This window comes from Bubalus kerabau, chromosome 1 (genome assembly GCF_029407905.1).
Source record: "Bubalus kerabau isolate K-KA32 ecotype Philippines breed swamp buffalo chromosome 1, PCC_UOA_SB_1v2, whole genome shotgun sequence".
Classification (NCBI taxonomy): domain Eukaryota; kingdom Metazoa; phylum Chordata; class Mammalia; order Artiodactyla; family Bovidae; genus Bubalus; species Bubalus kerabau.
Window position 1 is genome coordinate 191,121,162 of NC_073624.1, and position 14,449 is coordinate 191,135,610.

At 47.8% G+C, this 14,449-nt stretch overlaps 1 protein-coding gene across 6 annotated transcripts in view; it reads left to right on the forward strand.

Moving 5' to 3' along the window:
- The window catches only part of ACSL6 (acyl-CoA synthetase long chain family member 6), a 66,285-nt gene that overhangs the window by 30,995 nt on the left and 20,841 nt on the right, over positions 1–14,449 (forward strand). For 3 of the 6 annotated variants that reach the window (XM_055548056.1, XM_055548076.1, XM_055548084.1), the window contains 5 exons: positions 5,515–5,588; positions 7,267–7,344; positions 11,109–11,243; positions 11,827–11,961; positions 13,072–13,167. In XM_055548056.1, the coding sequence (XP_055404031.1) occupies positions 5,515–5,588; positions 7,267–7,344; positions 11,109–11,243; positions 11,827–11,961; positions 13,072–13,167 (518 nt within the window). Of the gene's footprint in view, positions 1–5,514; positions 5,589–7,266; positions 7,345–7,400; positions 7,479–11,108; positions 11,244–11,826; positions 11,962–13,071; positions 13,168–14,449 lie in introns of all 6 variants that reach the window. The other 3 variants (XM_055548098.1, XM_055548067.1, XM_055548091.1) reach the window with 3 other exon arrangements.

The window sequence follows — 14,449 nt, forward strand, 5'->3', positions numbered from 1 at the left end:
AGAATGGAAAGGACTCCAGGTCTAAGCAGAGTCTTGAAGGACTGGTGGCTGGAGGAGAAGAGGGGGATGGAGAGGGAACAGCATGTGCAGAGAGGACCAGCAGCAAGAAGGAAAATGTTTCTGTGAGGGAGAGGGGTCTGGTTGCAGGGGGGCAACACTGACAGGAGAGGAGTGATGGGGGGCAGAGTTCCAAATCAAAGCTGTGCAGAAGCAGCCCGAGAGGCCAGAGGAGGATAGAAGCTGTTAGCATGGTCAGGTGGCTCAGCTGTGCCCACGGGATGCTGCCGCAAGAGCGCCTGCTGGTGCCCTGTGGTGGGGGCGGCGCTGGGCGCAGAAGGTGACGGTGACGGCCTGAGGAGTGGGTGGGAGAGGAGGATGTCAGTTCAGCAAGTGTGGACAGTTCTTTCAAGAGCCGTGGCTGTGTCACCAAAAGGCATGCTCCATAATGTTCCTAGCAACGCAAACTTGGGAAGTTGAAATCTGGAAACAACTTAAAATGCCTGTCAGCAGTAGGATGGTATATCTACACATAGGAAGTTATAACTCAAGAAAAAAAAAAGACACAAAATATTGTATGATTTCTTTTATATTAAGTGACCAAGCACAGTAAAGGATTCTCTGGTTTCAGAAGTCAAGGATTGTGGTTGCCTCCTGGGATTCTGCTGCCGTGGAAAGCTGGTGATGTTCTGTTTCTTGATCTGGGCACTAGTTGGCTGGATAACTTGTACCCAGATAACTGGTACCTGGATAATTTTTTTCACTTTGAAAAAAATCTACTGAACTGTGTATGTATTTGGGCACTTTACCATATGTATGTTATATTGGAACAGAGTTTATTTTTTTAAAAAAAGATCAGCTGTGAAGGGATGACAGCGAACAGAGTGGCAGCTGGTGGAAGCCATGAGGTTGAGGGAAGGTGGAGTTTTTGTTGTTTTCCCAGAAATACCTGAAGGTGTTTTGAACAGTTGGGAGAGTGCCACCGGAGACAGAGAAAGGGAGGTGAAGCTCAGTGGAGTAAAGCCCCCAAAGCTCTGCTTTGGGTCTGGGGAGAGAGCAGGCTTCTAAGTACTGTAGAGAGATACCTACCTTGGGGGTACGAAAGGAGGAAGAAAGGCTTCTGGGAGACCAGGAGGCTGGGAGGCCTCCTCCGTGGAGGAGTCAGGGTCCTGCCTGAGGGTGAGATGTGTCGTGAATGGACCAGAGTCTAAGGGGGTGCCATGTGAGTCTCTGTGAGGAACACACCTCTCTGGGGCTGCAGAACGTGAGCCTCTGGGGTCACATTGTGGGAGGAGTGGAAAAGGTGGGCAGCTGGATTGACTTGGTGGGGTTACCTGAGTGGGGTCCTCCAGGGGATGCCTGGGGACTGAAGGACTTGGCGGGAGAGTGGCTGGAGTGAGGGACCCTGGAGTCCAGCTTGGGAGGGAGGGGGGGCTGGGGAGCATTATGTGTCTGGAGTCATAGGAAAGGGTCTCAGCATGCCAGGTTAGTTCTTAGTGGTGGCAGCGGGGCTGGGAGGCTGAGGAGAAGGTGGAGGCCCCGGAACTGGAGTATCCCCTCTATTCCAGCCGAGGATGCCCAGGGAAGCCTGTCGTTTCATCTAGTGCATTAAGTGCCCACCGGCCCTACAGCTGTGCCTGCTCAGGGTGGGCTCTTTGGGCAAAGGCTCACCTTGACTTACGCTTTTTGGACCTTCCCACTCACGATTTGTGTGACCACAGGCCTAAGATTACATCATGGCACTTGTGCTGTGCAGCTTTAGGGGAGTTTCTTAAGCTCTGTTAAGCCTCAGTTTCCTTGGGGAGGAAATGCATACATCTGATACCTATAGCATAGACTTGTTGCAAGAAATAACTGAGCTACCATATATGAAATGCCTAGCACAGTGCCCACATTGGTGTTCAGTAATTGCCTGCTGTTACAGTTATTATTTGTATTCCTGCTAGTCCTTGAGTCTGATGTTTAAAAAAATTGGTGGATGTGGGGTTGATAAAAGTAAGACTCAATTCTTAAAAAGATTTGGGAACCTTTAGCAGGGAGATGAACACTTTTATCTGTGTTATACAACTTCTAAAGCACTTCTGTCACTGGTATCTTTCGTAACCCACGTTTATGTGAAAGCAGAAAAAAAGAGCCAGAGGAGCCCCCAGCCAGAGGACCCAACACTGCTCCCAGTCCCTCTCCCATCCATTCCTAGAGGAGAGACCTTGAGCTCAGCTTCACCCCACAGCTGCTCCATCTCAGGACCCACATCCATCCAGGGCAGATCTTCACCCAGTGAAATGCCCTTCTGCTCACCAGCCATGGGTAGCCTACCCAGGAGCACTGGCTAAAGCCAAAATGCTGTTGGCAGAATCTGAAACTCAGAGAGTTTTCTTCCTTCAGCAGCTGGAGAGAAAATGAAGTGCAAGGATGGCGAGTTTATAAGTACAAGGTGGAAATGGGCCACGGGTCTCATTCTGCCAAGACGTGAGGGCCTGGATGCCCGCCTTGTCACTGACGTTGCACCAGGAAAGGAGAGAACCAGAGGACATGATTTTGCAACTTTGATGGCACATAGGTCTAGCTGGGAATGCTTAGCCTGTTGCTCCACGTGAGCAAGTTGGAAACATTTCCGTATCACGTTTAAAACAAATGCCACCAGGGGTGTGTCCTTGTCCTGAATCAGAAGCAAGCAGAGCCTTTTCGAAGGCTCGCCTCTCACCTCCCAACTCAGACCTGTGAGTCTTCTCCCAGGATTTGCTGCCAGTGTTTACCTCTCCTTTATCCTCTGGGGCCACATCTCGAGTGGACTTGAGGAAATAATTTGAGCATTTCTTAAGGAATATTTAAAAATTCTGCAACTCACTAGAAGTTTGTAAAATTTCATTTATATCTACAAGAAAACATTTGTTTCTGAAAGGTGTAAGCTTTTCTTGTCATGTTGAAGAGGAAAGGGGCATGTCCAACTAAGTAGAATTGAATAAGTGCTACCACTGTGTGTATCCTGGCCTGCACTGAGTGGAGGCTTTAGACGTTTTTCATCAATGAAGACAAATTTCTCTTGAAATTCTCAAACTCTTCACTGAGATTATATTAGATGTGAGCAAGTTACCCAGTCTAGCAGGTCTAAAGCTGTGTAGCATAGTACCATATTTTGTGACAGTTCTGATTTCATACTTGGTATTTTGGGGGTGTTCCTTAGAAAAAAATCCAAAATTTGTGACTCCACAGGTGAAAATTTCTAGATGATACTCTCAGAATTGTTTGTGGGCTGAGAGACTCTTCTGGGATTTGTACATAAGAGACAGTTCAGGGAAATTTCTTAATAAGGGCCTGGGTTTGAGGAAAGATGCTGGGATGAAAGAAAGAGAAGCAGTAAAACAAAGTGCATGGATCTTATTTTCAAAAGGAGGGTATTTTAACAGCCACCTATTAGAAAATAATGTTTTTTCAATCCTGTAACTTTCTATGTCCCCAAAATCACCTCTGTGATTTGCAATATGGATGTAGGTGCCTGATCACATGTTAAAACACACCACATCTTGGTCAGACAGAGGTGATGCCATTATTGACAAACAGGTCACCAATAGGGTGAGCCTCACAGATTCTAATTATGAGAGCAACTTTATTTTTGTCTCCATCTATTCTTTTACAATTGCTGGGTGGGGATAGCTCTTTTTCTGCCCCTGGATAAAACTTAGGCATCCATGCCTTTTCTGGTCCCTCTCAGGTGAGTCCCATGGGCATTGTAAGTCAAACTCAATCTTAATTCAGAATTACAAGTGTAGGTCCAAAATATGAATGTGTCCACTTCATTGAGATTTCCCTACCCAGGCCAGGGCTGGCTGCAGGCTGGGTGGGAAAGGTGTGAGATCATGCCTTCCTACCTGGTGGTCCTCCCCTTCCTCCACTGGCTGATAAAGGTTTCTGCCCTCTCCCACCAGATGAAAGTAGGGAGGGAGAATGGTTTGGGGCAGATGTTTACAATTCAGTCTGTTGTTTCATGGACACTTTTAGGAGGTTTGTTGAAGCAGGCAGTGCCTGCTTTTGGTTGTCTTCTCCCCGCTTCACATCCGCTTCTGTCTCTGGTATATACTTTACTGCCCCCTCTGATTTGAGGGCGGGTACTGGCCTTCGGGTAAGATTCCTCTTTAAGACACCATTCCCATCACTACCTGATGTGCCTTCTGTAGACTCCATGTTCAGTTTCTGGGGTTTATTATCTGATTTTCAGCCATAGCCGTCTTCACCTTTCTTATTGGGAACCCCGAGCTGTAAGGAACATGATTGTGCTTTTCAAATAGTCTCATTAGGGCCTGAGTTAGCTTGGGTTTCAGACTGGAGTTGGGAGAGAGGACTCGTCATTCCTTCCCTTTTGATGAGCTGTAGGACTCAACAGCTCTCTGAAGAAATCCTCACAAATTCTCCTTCATTCATTCGTATTCTCTCTCTCATTGAAGTGAAATTCACATAGCATAAAATTAACCTTTTTAAAGTGAACAGTTCAGTGGCATTTACTGCAATACTCTCTTAACCTCAACTCAGCCCTTTTATTACCTCTTTTCTGGGTGAGGGTTGCAAAGTTAACATTTTGGTTTATTTGGTATTTTTGGGGTAAATTCTGCACATGGTCTGACTGCTCACTTTTGGAGTTTAACAGATCATGTATCTCCTGCCTCAGTGGTAACTTGTAATTTAATATCTTTTATACCTGGCTAGGTCCTCAGAACTTAGATAAGCCCCATTTTACAGGTCAGGAAATGGAGAAAGAGAAAACAACCTGCCAGTGTTGGGCTGGCATTGAGGGGCAAGGCCAGGACTAGAGCCTGGTCAGGTCTGTCCAGGAGCACCAGCAGCGTGTGTCTGCCCTGATAGGTCATGCTAACCAGTGGCCTCCTCCACAGCCTGCTGTGTCTTCTGTCCCCACCTGGCCTCTGAGCCATCCTAGCAGCCCCTGGCTTCCTCAGGTGCAGCAGTGGAAGGTCGTGTCAAGACACAGCAAGAACATCCATGTCCCGTGTCTGCCAATGAGAAGATGGGAGGGCTCTCCCAGCAGTCCGGGCCTCCAGCCTGGCCTGGGCTGGGGCCTTTCCAGGTTCCAGTTACAGTGAGGAAGTCCTCTGCCAGCACAGTTGGCAGCTGGAGACTGGAACAGCACAGGCCCAGAGAGCAGCATGGGTTACTGGGGATATGCCTAAGGAGACTGGGGGCCAAGAGCCTGTGCTCCCTGAGGAAGGCAGAAGGGAAGGCACCGGCCAGCCCATCAGGCCTCGAGGCACCCCACCTGTGCAGCTGTGTCACCTGCCTTCTGTGGCATCAGGCAGCTGGGAGCCTCAAGGTGGGTGAGCTTCGAGCGTCTGCAGAATGATGGTCCTTCCCAGCACTCATCTGTGTGGGACTCTGATGGTGGCTGTGGACGAAGGCCAGAGGTTTGCGTGGACAGCACTGGGTGTCTGGGACTGACGACTCGGGCGCTCTTCTCAAGGAGTGGCCGACGAGCTTCCAACTAATTTCCTTCTTGCTCTCTCCTTTCAGGGAACCCAAAAGGTGCGATGCTCACCCATGGGAACGTGGTGGCTGATTTCTCAGGCTTTCTGAAAGTGACAGAGGTGAATAAAGTAGACTCTAATGCAGGTTTACTCTCAAGGTCACCCTCAAGCCTCAGAGGCTTTTTTTGTGCTTTCTTTTTTTTTCCCCTGATATAATCTAGGCTGCCTTTCCCAGGCAGGAGTTTCTGTTTTCATTAGAGCAATCCCACTTTCACAGATACTTAGAACCACAAACGCTGAAATGATCCATACCTGGTAAATATTCAGTTGATTTCTAATAGTGCTGAGATCCCAGAAAGAAAAAACATGGGAAACTGTTTTCCATTTTTAACTTCAAAATTGAGATACTTGTGGTTTAATGTATGAAGTGAAGTCACTCAGTCATGTCTGACTCTTTGCGACCCCATGGACTCTAGCCTACCAGGCTCCTTCGTCCGTGGGATTTTCCAGGCAAGAGTACTGGAGTGGGTAATGTATACCTTTATCTAAAAAGTAATCCTTGGTAACTTGTTTTTCCAAGTAAGTCAGGGTTTAATTCAATCATTTTGTGTTTAAGGACTACTAGAGTCTGAGAAACAACGGCAACTGCTAATTTATAAGGCTGTACTAAAAAAGGTAAATCTAAAATAAAAAAAAGCTTGATATCTTGGCCTGACAAAAGCATGTTAGCATTTTTAACCAGCTAAGAAGGAAGGACCTTTTACCACAAGTGGTGAGTATCTGAATGTCCTACAATTTCCTTAAGGAGGAAGGGACATACCTTTTCATATAAATTAAGCTTTTTCTCCACTGTAGAGAAAACCACTATCTATATTTATGCCAGATGGCATTATGGAGCATATGCCCAAATAGTAGGAAAGTTCCTACATCTTGGTAGGAAACTGAGAGATTGTTGGTAGCTGAGCCCAGGCCAGGAGCCATGAGCAAGTTTCCCAGGGCTTGTCCAGACTTGTCCGAAAGCCAGCCCAGGAGACTGAGGACCTCTGAAAAGGAGCAGAGAGCAGGGAAGTCAGCCCAGGAGAGCTCGTCCCTGAGCAGAGCCCCTTGACCAGGGCAGCTCCTGTCCCTGAGGTCAGACCTGGCCCAGAGAGGGGGATCCTGCTCTGGCATCCCCTGTGAAGCCCTGTTCTCAGGCTGTGGCTTTTGAGGCCTGGCTCCACCCGCCACACCTCTGTTCCCAGCCCTTGTAGGCACAGACCTAGGGTTCACTGGGCCCCTTTCTCCAAGAAGGACTGGAAAGTGCCGACAGGCTGAGACCCTCTGAATCCCTACCCAGGTGGCCCAGGGCTGCTGGTGAAGTGGGGCCAGAGGCAGCCCTGCAGCTGTGGGGAGGGGGAGGTGCCCGAGGTGGCAGGAAGGCTGTGTGTGAGGTGCAGGCCCTCCCGGAGGAGACTCCCCTGTGCAGCTGACTCTGCTGGTTTATATGTGCTTCAACTGGCTCTTTGCTTCTGCAGATAACCTAGACCTACTGGTGCTTCGACCTAACACTTGGCTTCCTATGCTGCCCTTTCTCTCACTTTTCTTTCTGCACCTTCTGTCTTCCTCTCACCCGTCCCCCTTCTCACTTTTTCTCTCTCTGTCGTCTCTCCTCTGTCTCTTCTCCCCCTTCCCCCACCCAGCCCTCCCCCTCTTCCTTTTCGCCCCTCCAGGTCATTTTCTCTTTATTGTTTTATGACTCTCTTGTTGTCTTCCTGTCAGTGTTTCTTTCCTTTCTGTCTCCCATGCCCGGCACCTGCAGAAAGTGATCTTTCCGAGACAGGACGATGTGCTCATCTCCTTCCTGCCTTTGGCTCACATGTTTGAGAGAGTCATCCAGGTAAGACGCCCCCTGACTGACCGGGCCTTGCCTGGGCTCCTTCTGTTTTCTTACAGAGTCAGTGGGCTCCCACTTGTGCGGATGTACACATTTCCTATTTGCCTTTAGCACACATGTTTGAGCGAATGGTACAGGTAAGGCCCTGGCTTCAGGGAGGCACGGTCTGTGCCCTGAACCCGCAACCCTAGCAGGGTGTCGCTTTGTCACTGGCAGCGTGAAATAGAACTAAACTGGCCTGTCTTTGGAAGGTGCCACAAGGGGTCAGAGGACCATGGCCCCTCGACCTGTCTCTCTTGGGACCTGCCTGCCCCACCTGTGGACACCCCTTGACTGAGAGAGGTCCCAGCTGATGCATCTGCTCAGCGAGCATTGCTTCTCTGCAGAAGTGCTTTATTGTTCAACCTCTGTGCAGTGTGGCTCCGTTTATGCCCAACACACCTACATTTTGTAACTTGCATCACTCACAAACTCCTAAAACAGAAAACAGTAAAGACAGTAAAGTTGGGGAATCAAACTCTCACAGCCCCTCAGGCTATAGATGGCACTGCCATTGTGATTGAGCACTAGGACAGACCTCCTGGGGACAGAGAATGGAGGAATCCATATGAGGTTGTAGGGACAGAGAAACATCTGTGTGTGTCACTTAAGGAACCAGCCTTGGCACACATTATCTCCTAGTCAGTCAGTCAGTTCAGTTGCTCAGTCATGTCCGACTTTTTGTGACCCCCATGGACTGCAGCACGCCAGGCTTCCCTGTCCATCATGAACTCTCAGAGCTTGCTCAGACTTACATCTATTGAGTCAGTGATGCCATCCAACCATCTCATCCTCTTGTTGTCCCCTTCTCCTCCTGCCTTCAGTCTTTCCCAGCATCAGGGCCTTTTCTAATGAGTCAGCTCTTCACATCAGGTGGCCAAAGTATTGGAGCTTCAGCTTTAGCATCAGTCATTTCAGAGAATATTCAGGAGGACTGATTTCCTTGAGTTTCACTGGTTTGATCTCCTTGTAGTTCCAGGGACTCTAAGTCTTCTCCAACACCACAGTACAAAGGCATCAATTCTTCGGCGCTCAGCTTTCTTTATAGTCCAGTTCTCACATCCATACTTGACTACTGGAAACACCACAGCTTTGACTAGGTGGACCTTTGTCGGCAAAGTAATGTCTCTGCTTTTTAATATGCTGTCTAGGTTGGTCATAACTTTTCTTCCAAGGAGCAAGCGTCTTTTAATTTCAAGGCTGCAATCCCCATCTGCAGTGATTTTGGAACCCCCCAAAATAGTTTCTCACTGTTTCCATTGTTTCCCTATCTATTTGCCATGAAGTGATGGGACCGGATGCCGTGATCTTAGTTTTCTGAATGCTGAGCTTTATGCCAGCTTTATCACTCTCCTTTCACTTTTCTCAAGAAGCTCTTCAGTTCCTCTTCACTTTCTACCATAAGGGTGGTGTCATCTGCATATCTGAGATTATTGACATTTCTCCTGGCAATCTTGATTCCAGCTTGTGCTTCATCCAGCCTGGCATTTCACATGATGTACTCTGCATATAAGTTAAATAAGCAGGGTGACAGTATACAGCCTTGATGTACTCCTTTCCCAGTTTGGAACCAGTCTGTTGTTCCATGTCCAGTTCTAACTGTTGCATACAGATTTCTCAGGAGGCAGGTCAGGTGGTCTGGTATTCCCATGTCTTTCAGAATTTTCCACCATTTGTTGTGATCCACCCAGTCAAAGGCTTTGGCGTAGTCAATAAAGCAGACATAGATGTTTTTCTGGAGCTCTCTTGCTTTTTCAGTGATCCAGTGGATGTTGGCAATTTGATCTCTGGTTCCTCTGCCTTTTCTAAATTCAGCTTGAACATCTGGAAGTTCACGGTTCACATACTGTTGAAGCCTGGCTTGGAGAATTTTGAACATTAGTTTGCTAGCCTGTGAGATGAGTACAATTGTGTGGTAGTTTGAACATCCTTTGGCATTGCCCTTCTTTGGGATTGGAATGAAAACTGACCTTTTCTACTCCTGTGGCCACTGCTGAGTTTTCCAAATTTGCTAGCATATTGAATCCAGCACTTTAACAGCATCATCTTTTAGGATTTGAAATAGCTCAACTGGAATTCCATCACCTCCACTAGTTTTGTTCATAGTGATGCTTCCCTAAGGCCCACTTGAGTTTGCATTCCAGAATGTCTGGCTCTAGGTGAGTCATCACACAATCGTGGTTATCTGGGTCATGAAGATCTTTTTTATATAGTTCTTCTGTGTATTCTTGCCACCTCTTCTTAATATCTTCTGCTTCTGTTAGGTCCATACCATTTCGTCCTTTATTGTGCCCATCTTTGCGCAAAATGTTCCCTTGGTATCTCTAATTTTCTTGAAGAGATCTCTAGTCTTTCCCATTCTATTGTTTTCCTCTATTTCTTTGCATTGATCTCTGAGGAGGGCTTTCTTATTCTCCTTGCTATTCTTTGGAAATCTGCATTCAAATGGGTATAACTTTCCTTTTCTCCTTTGCTTTTAGCTTCTCTTCTTTTCTCAACTATTTGTAAGGCCTCTGCATACAACCATTTTGCCTTCTTGTATTTCTTTTCCTTGGGGATGGTCTTGATCTCTGCCTCCTGTACAATGTTATGAACCTCCATCTATAATTCTTCAGGCACTTTGTCTATCAGATCTAGTCCCTTGAATCTATCTGTCACTTCTAATGTATAATTGTACGGGATTTGATTTAGGTCTTACCTGCATGGTCTAGTGGTTTTCCCTATTTTCTTCAATTTAAGTCTGAATTTTGCAATAAGGAGTTCATGATCTGAGCCACAGTCAGCACCCAGTCTTGTTTTTGCTGACTGTATAGAGCTGCTCCATCTTTGGCTGCAAGGAATATAATCTGTCTGATTTTGATATTGACCATCTGGTGATGTCCATGTGTAGAGTCGTCTCTTGTGTTGTTGGAAGAGGGTGTTTGCTGTGACCAGTGTGTTCTTTTGGCAAAACTCTGTTAGCTTTTGCCCTACTTCTGGGTGCAGCAGAAGCATTATCTCCTAAGCCTCTGCCATTTGGCCTTGGGGGAGATCTGGTCTACTAGGGAGGGCTTTCCAGCGTTTCAGACCTGGATTCCAGTGCCAGCAATTATCACTTGTGACTCTGAGCAAATCCCTTTACCTCTGAGGCCTTTGCATTCCTCATCTGTAAAACTGATAAGAATTCTGTCTCCCTTACATAATTGCTATGAATACGAAAGAAAGGAGCCCTTGGCATATTCCTAGTCCCATTAGCAACCAGCCAGGCTCCACCTTGGCCTCCCTTGGCCAACAACAATCAGCAGCATCCCCAGTACTCGTGGGCACTGCATACCCTTCCAGAGTTGCCAAGGTGTCCCTGGGGAAGTGCGCAGGCATTCTGAGATCCGGAGCAGACACACTGATGAGGTAGTACAGCTTAGGGACTGAGGCCGCTGTCCAGGCTTTGGGAGTGAGCACGAAGGGGCAGCCACCAGTGAGTCTGGCTGCTCTGGCATCCCCCAAAGGCTCAGGATTCTACCCTGTCTCCTGCTTTGCTTCATGTCTGAGTGGGACTTAGTGGGGAGTAGGGAGCTGAGGAGGGCGATATGCCACCTCAGATGGCTTTCTTCAGTGTCCTATGGCAGCAGCTAGAGCTGGCTTTGGGGGTCACAGGTGCCTCTGTATGGGGCAGAGCTTTGGACAGCTCTGGACTGCTCCCAAGAGTGACCGCCCTGAGGGACTCCTTTCTTCCTGTCCTCTTCCGCCAGTCCGTCGTCTACTGCCACGGAGGGCGCGTGGGCTTCTTCCAGGGAGACATCCGCCTCCTCTCAGATGACATGAAGGCCCTGTGCCCCACCATCTTCCCAGTGGTCCCCCGGCTGCTGAACCGCATGTACAACAAGGTGAGCCTCGCGGGGAGTCTCTGCTTGTTCGGACAGAGGCTGGAGCCCCAGGCAGACTTTCTACACCTCCAGCCCCAGGTCCTGAAAGTCGCCTCCTCTCGTATTTCCTGACTCCCACCCGCTCTTCTGTTTGCTTCCTGCTGTCCAAAACACTGGTTGGGAGATTTTGAGGGGAAGGAAGCTTCTTTCTCAGCTGTGTGCCTGGGCCTTTGTAGTGTTAACCTTTAACTGGATGTCACACATTTAGTGAAGCTCCTGCTTCTCTGGTGGCTCAGTTGGTAAAGTGTCTGCCTGCAATGCGGGAGACGTGTGTTCAATCCCTGGGTTGTGAAGATCCCCTGGAGAAGGGAATGGCAACCCACTCCAGTATTCTTGCCTGGAGAATTCCATGGATAGAGGAGCCTGGTAGGCTACAGTCCACAGGGTCACAAAGAGGCGGACATGACTGAGTAATTAATACTTTCACGTGCCGGGGCAAAAATAGTGTGGCTTCTCTGCTGACCAGTCTGAGCTTTCTTCCTGAGAGTATGTCTCGAGGTGGGGTATGTGGTCCTTACAGCTGTTCCCAACTTCTGTTCCTCAGATCTTCAGCCAGGCAGACACCCCATTAAAGCGCTGGCTCCTGGAATTTGCAGCAAAGCGTAAGCAGGCCGAGGTCCGGAGTGGAATCATCAGGAATGATAGTATCTGGGATGAACTCTTCTTTCATAAGATTCAGGTGAGAAAATGAACAAGTGATGGTGGAGTGGCACCCAGGTATCCAGTGGGTGACCTTATAGAAGAACTGGAGAAGTTCTATCCCAGTGGCATGGCATGTAATCTTATAAAACAGTAACTTAATTGCCAATGAAACCAAAGCTTAAGCTGCCATTGAAATTTTAAAGGACTCATTTTCGTTCTTTGGAGATGTGTTATATTTGCCTGAGGCAACCAGCAAGAATTCTTGGAGTGAATTCTTGGAAAGTGAGTTCCTTGACCTCTGTAGGCAGTAGGACAACTTTGCCCATGGGTAGTCGGGCTTACCAGGGAACTCCTGGGACCTGAGGATTTTCTCGCCCCCTCCCTGTAACCTTGGTCACGGTGCCTTTCCAAGCAGCACAAGGCTCTAGCATGATGACCAAGAATCTTCCTTTCCCTCCCTGTTTCCCATCCCTTCAGCTTCTCCCAAACCAAGCCGTATATGAACTACTCATTCCTGTATCACCACTAAAGTTGTAAAGCTCTGCATCACACAAAGAATTTGTAGTTAATTAGAGGAGTGAGCATTACTCATTTTTCCTTACTACTCTATTTTTAGCTATGAAAATGAATATTTAAAATCTCTTGGCTCAACTTACAGAAACAAAATGCTTAAAAAATTTATTGTCTTCTGCCGTGCACAGGTGAATAGCTCATGGCATTGATTTAGAAATGAACTAAAAGGCCATGCTATTAAGGTGCAAGTGGGAAGAAATTGTCCTAAGTAATTGTTGTGGATGCTTGCAAACAATGAGAGAGTGAGGGAACAGCTATGCATTTTAAGAAAGGGAGAATCAAAATTACAGAATGCCACGCAGATTAATGGCTCATGTCTCAAAATACGTAAAAGGGTTAGCCAGCCATACCATGGCTTGGGTTGCAAAGCCATTTGGATTGATTCATGTGGAAGGAGAAGGGCCTTCCTCACCTCAGCTCTCAGGTTGTACAGCCTCAGGCTGCCTCTCTGATCCCAACCTCAGCATCCAGGTTAGGGTGCAACTGTGGTGTGTTTTCGTTGAGTGAGACCCAGGTGAGCTGCACGTCACCTGCAGCAGCACAGACTCGGGCACGTTTTTCTCTCTCCCCACAGGCCAGTCTCGGTGGGTGCGTGAGGATGATTGTTACTGGAGCAGCCCCCGCATCACCAACAGTCCTGGGATTTCTCCGTGCAGCTCTGGGCTGCCAGGTATTGATTGCCTTTCTGTGGCCTTCACTGGGGGCAGTGGGGTGTACATTAGGACAGGGCAGGGAACCCATTGATCCCTCTTCTGTATAGAGAAATATCCTAGGGGCAAGATTTTTGTGGGGTAAGAGCCCCTGCTTTGAAGATGTAAAAAGCCTAAGGGTCACTGACAGCCAAGATAGCCTTGTGACATTGTAGAAAGCCTAGGCGTGTATCCACTCTGGGAGAGAACTACATGGATCATCAGTGTGCCGGAGAATCTGTCCCACACCTGTACTGGCATCTCTGCATTCTCCAGCCTGTAGACTGTCCCCCAGCCCAGAGAAGGAGCGTGGGGGAGGGGGATGAAAGTTCATTTGTGTGCTTTTATTTGGGTAGATTTTGTCATTGCTAAAAAAAATCCATTCCTTTATTTATCCATTCAATTAATGTTTATTAAGTTCCTACTTATGCAAACTGCTGCTGCTGCTAAGTCGCTTCAGTCGTGTCTGACTCTGTGCGACCCCATAGACGGCAGCCCACCAGGCTCCCCCGTCCCTGGGATTCTCCAGGCAAGAACCCTGGAGTGGGTTGCCATTTCCTTCTCCAATGCAGGAAAGTGAAAAGTGAAAGTGAAGTTGCTCAGTCGTGTCCGACTCTTAGCAACCCCATGGACTGCAGCTACCAGGCTCCTCCATCCATAGGACTTTCCAGGCAAGAGTACTGGAGTGGGGTGCCATCGCCTTCTCCGGACTTATGCAGACTATATAGTAACATAGTTGTGACTGGTGGGTTTTCAGTAAAGTAGGCACATCTATTTCATAAATATGCAAGCTTAAAATTTTATGCTTTAGAAGCCGTGGCCTTCTTGAGACTTCCCTGGCAGTCCTGTGTTTAAGACTCAGTGCTTTCACTGCTGGGATCCTGGTTTCGATCCCTGGTCAGAGAACTAAGATCCTGCAAGCCTCCCCACCTCACACACACACACAAAAAAAAGGAAGGAAAAAGAAGCCATGGGCTTCTTACACTGACCCTCCTGTTACACAGCAACATGAGCTGACCTCTCCTAAAGGCAGCTCTCCTACATGGTCTAGTCATGCCAGCACAGGGGGCTCTGAAGGGGAATATCTTACAGAGACAAAAGAAGACCTCTAATGGATTTTAAAATGTTTGTCTTTACTATGTATTATTCAAACTGAAAATAAAGTCAGTGGTTGAAAATAGAAGTCTTTATCCCAAACCACATAAGCTTATCTACTAAGTGTCTCTGGTAAAAATAGCATTTCTTCCAAGCAGAGTAGCCATG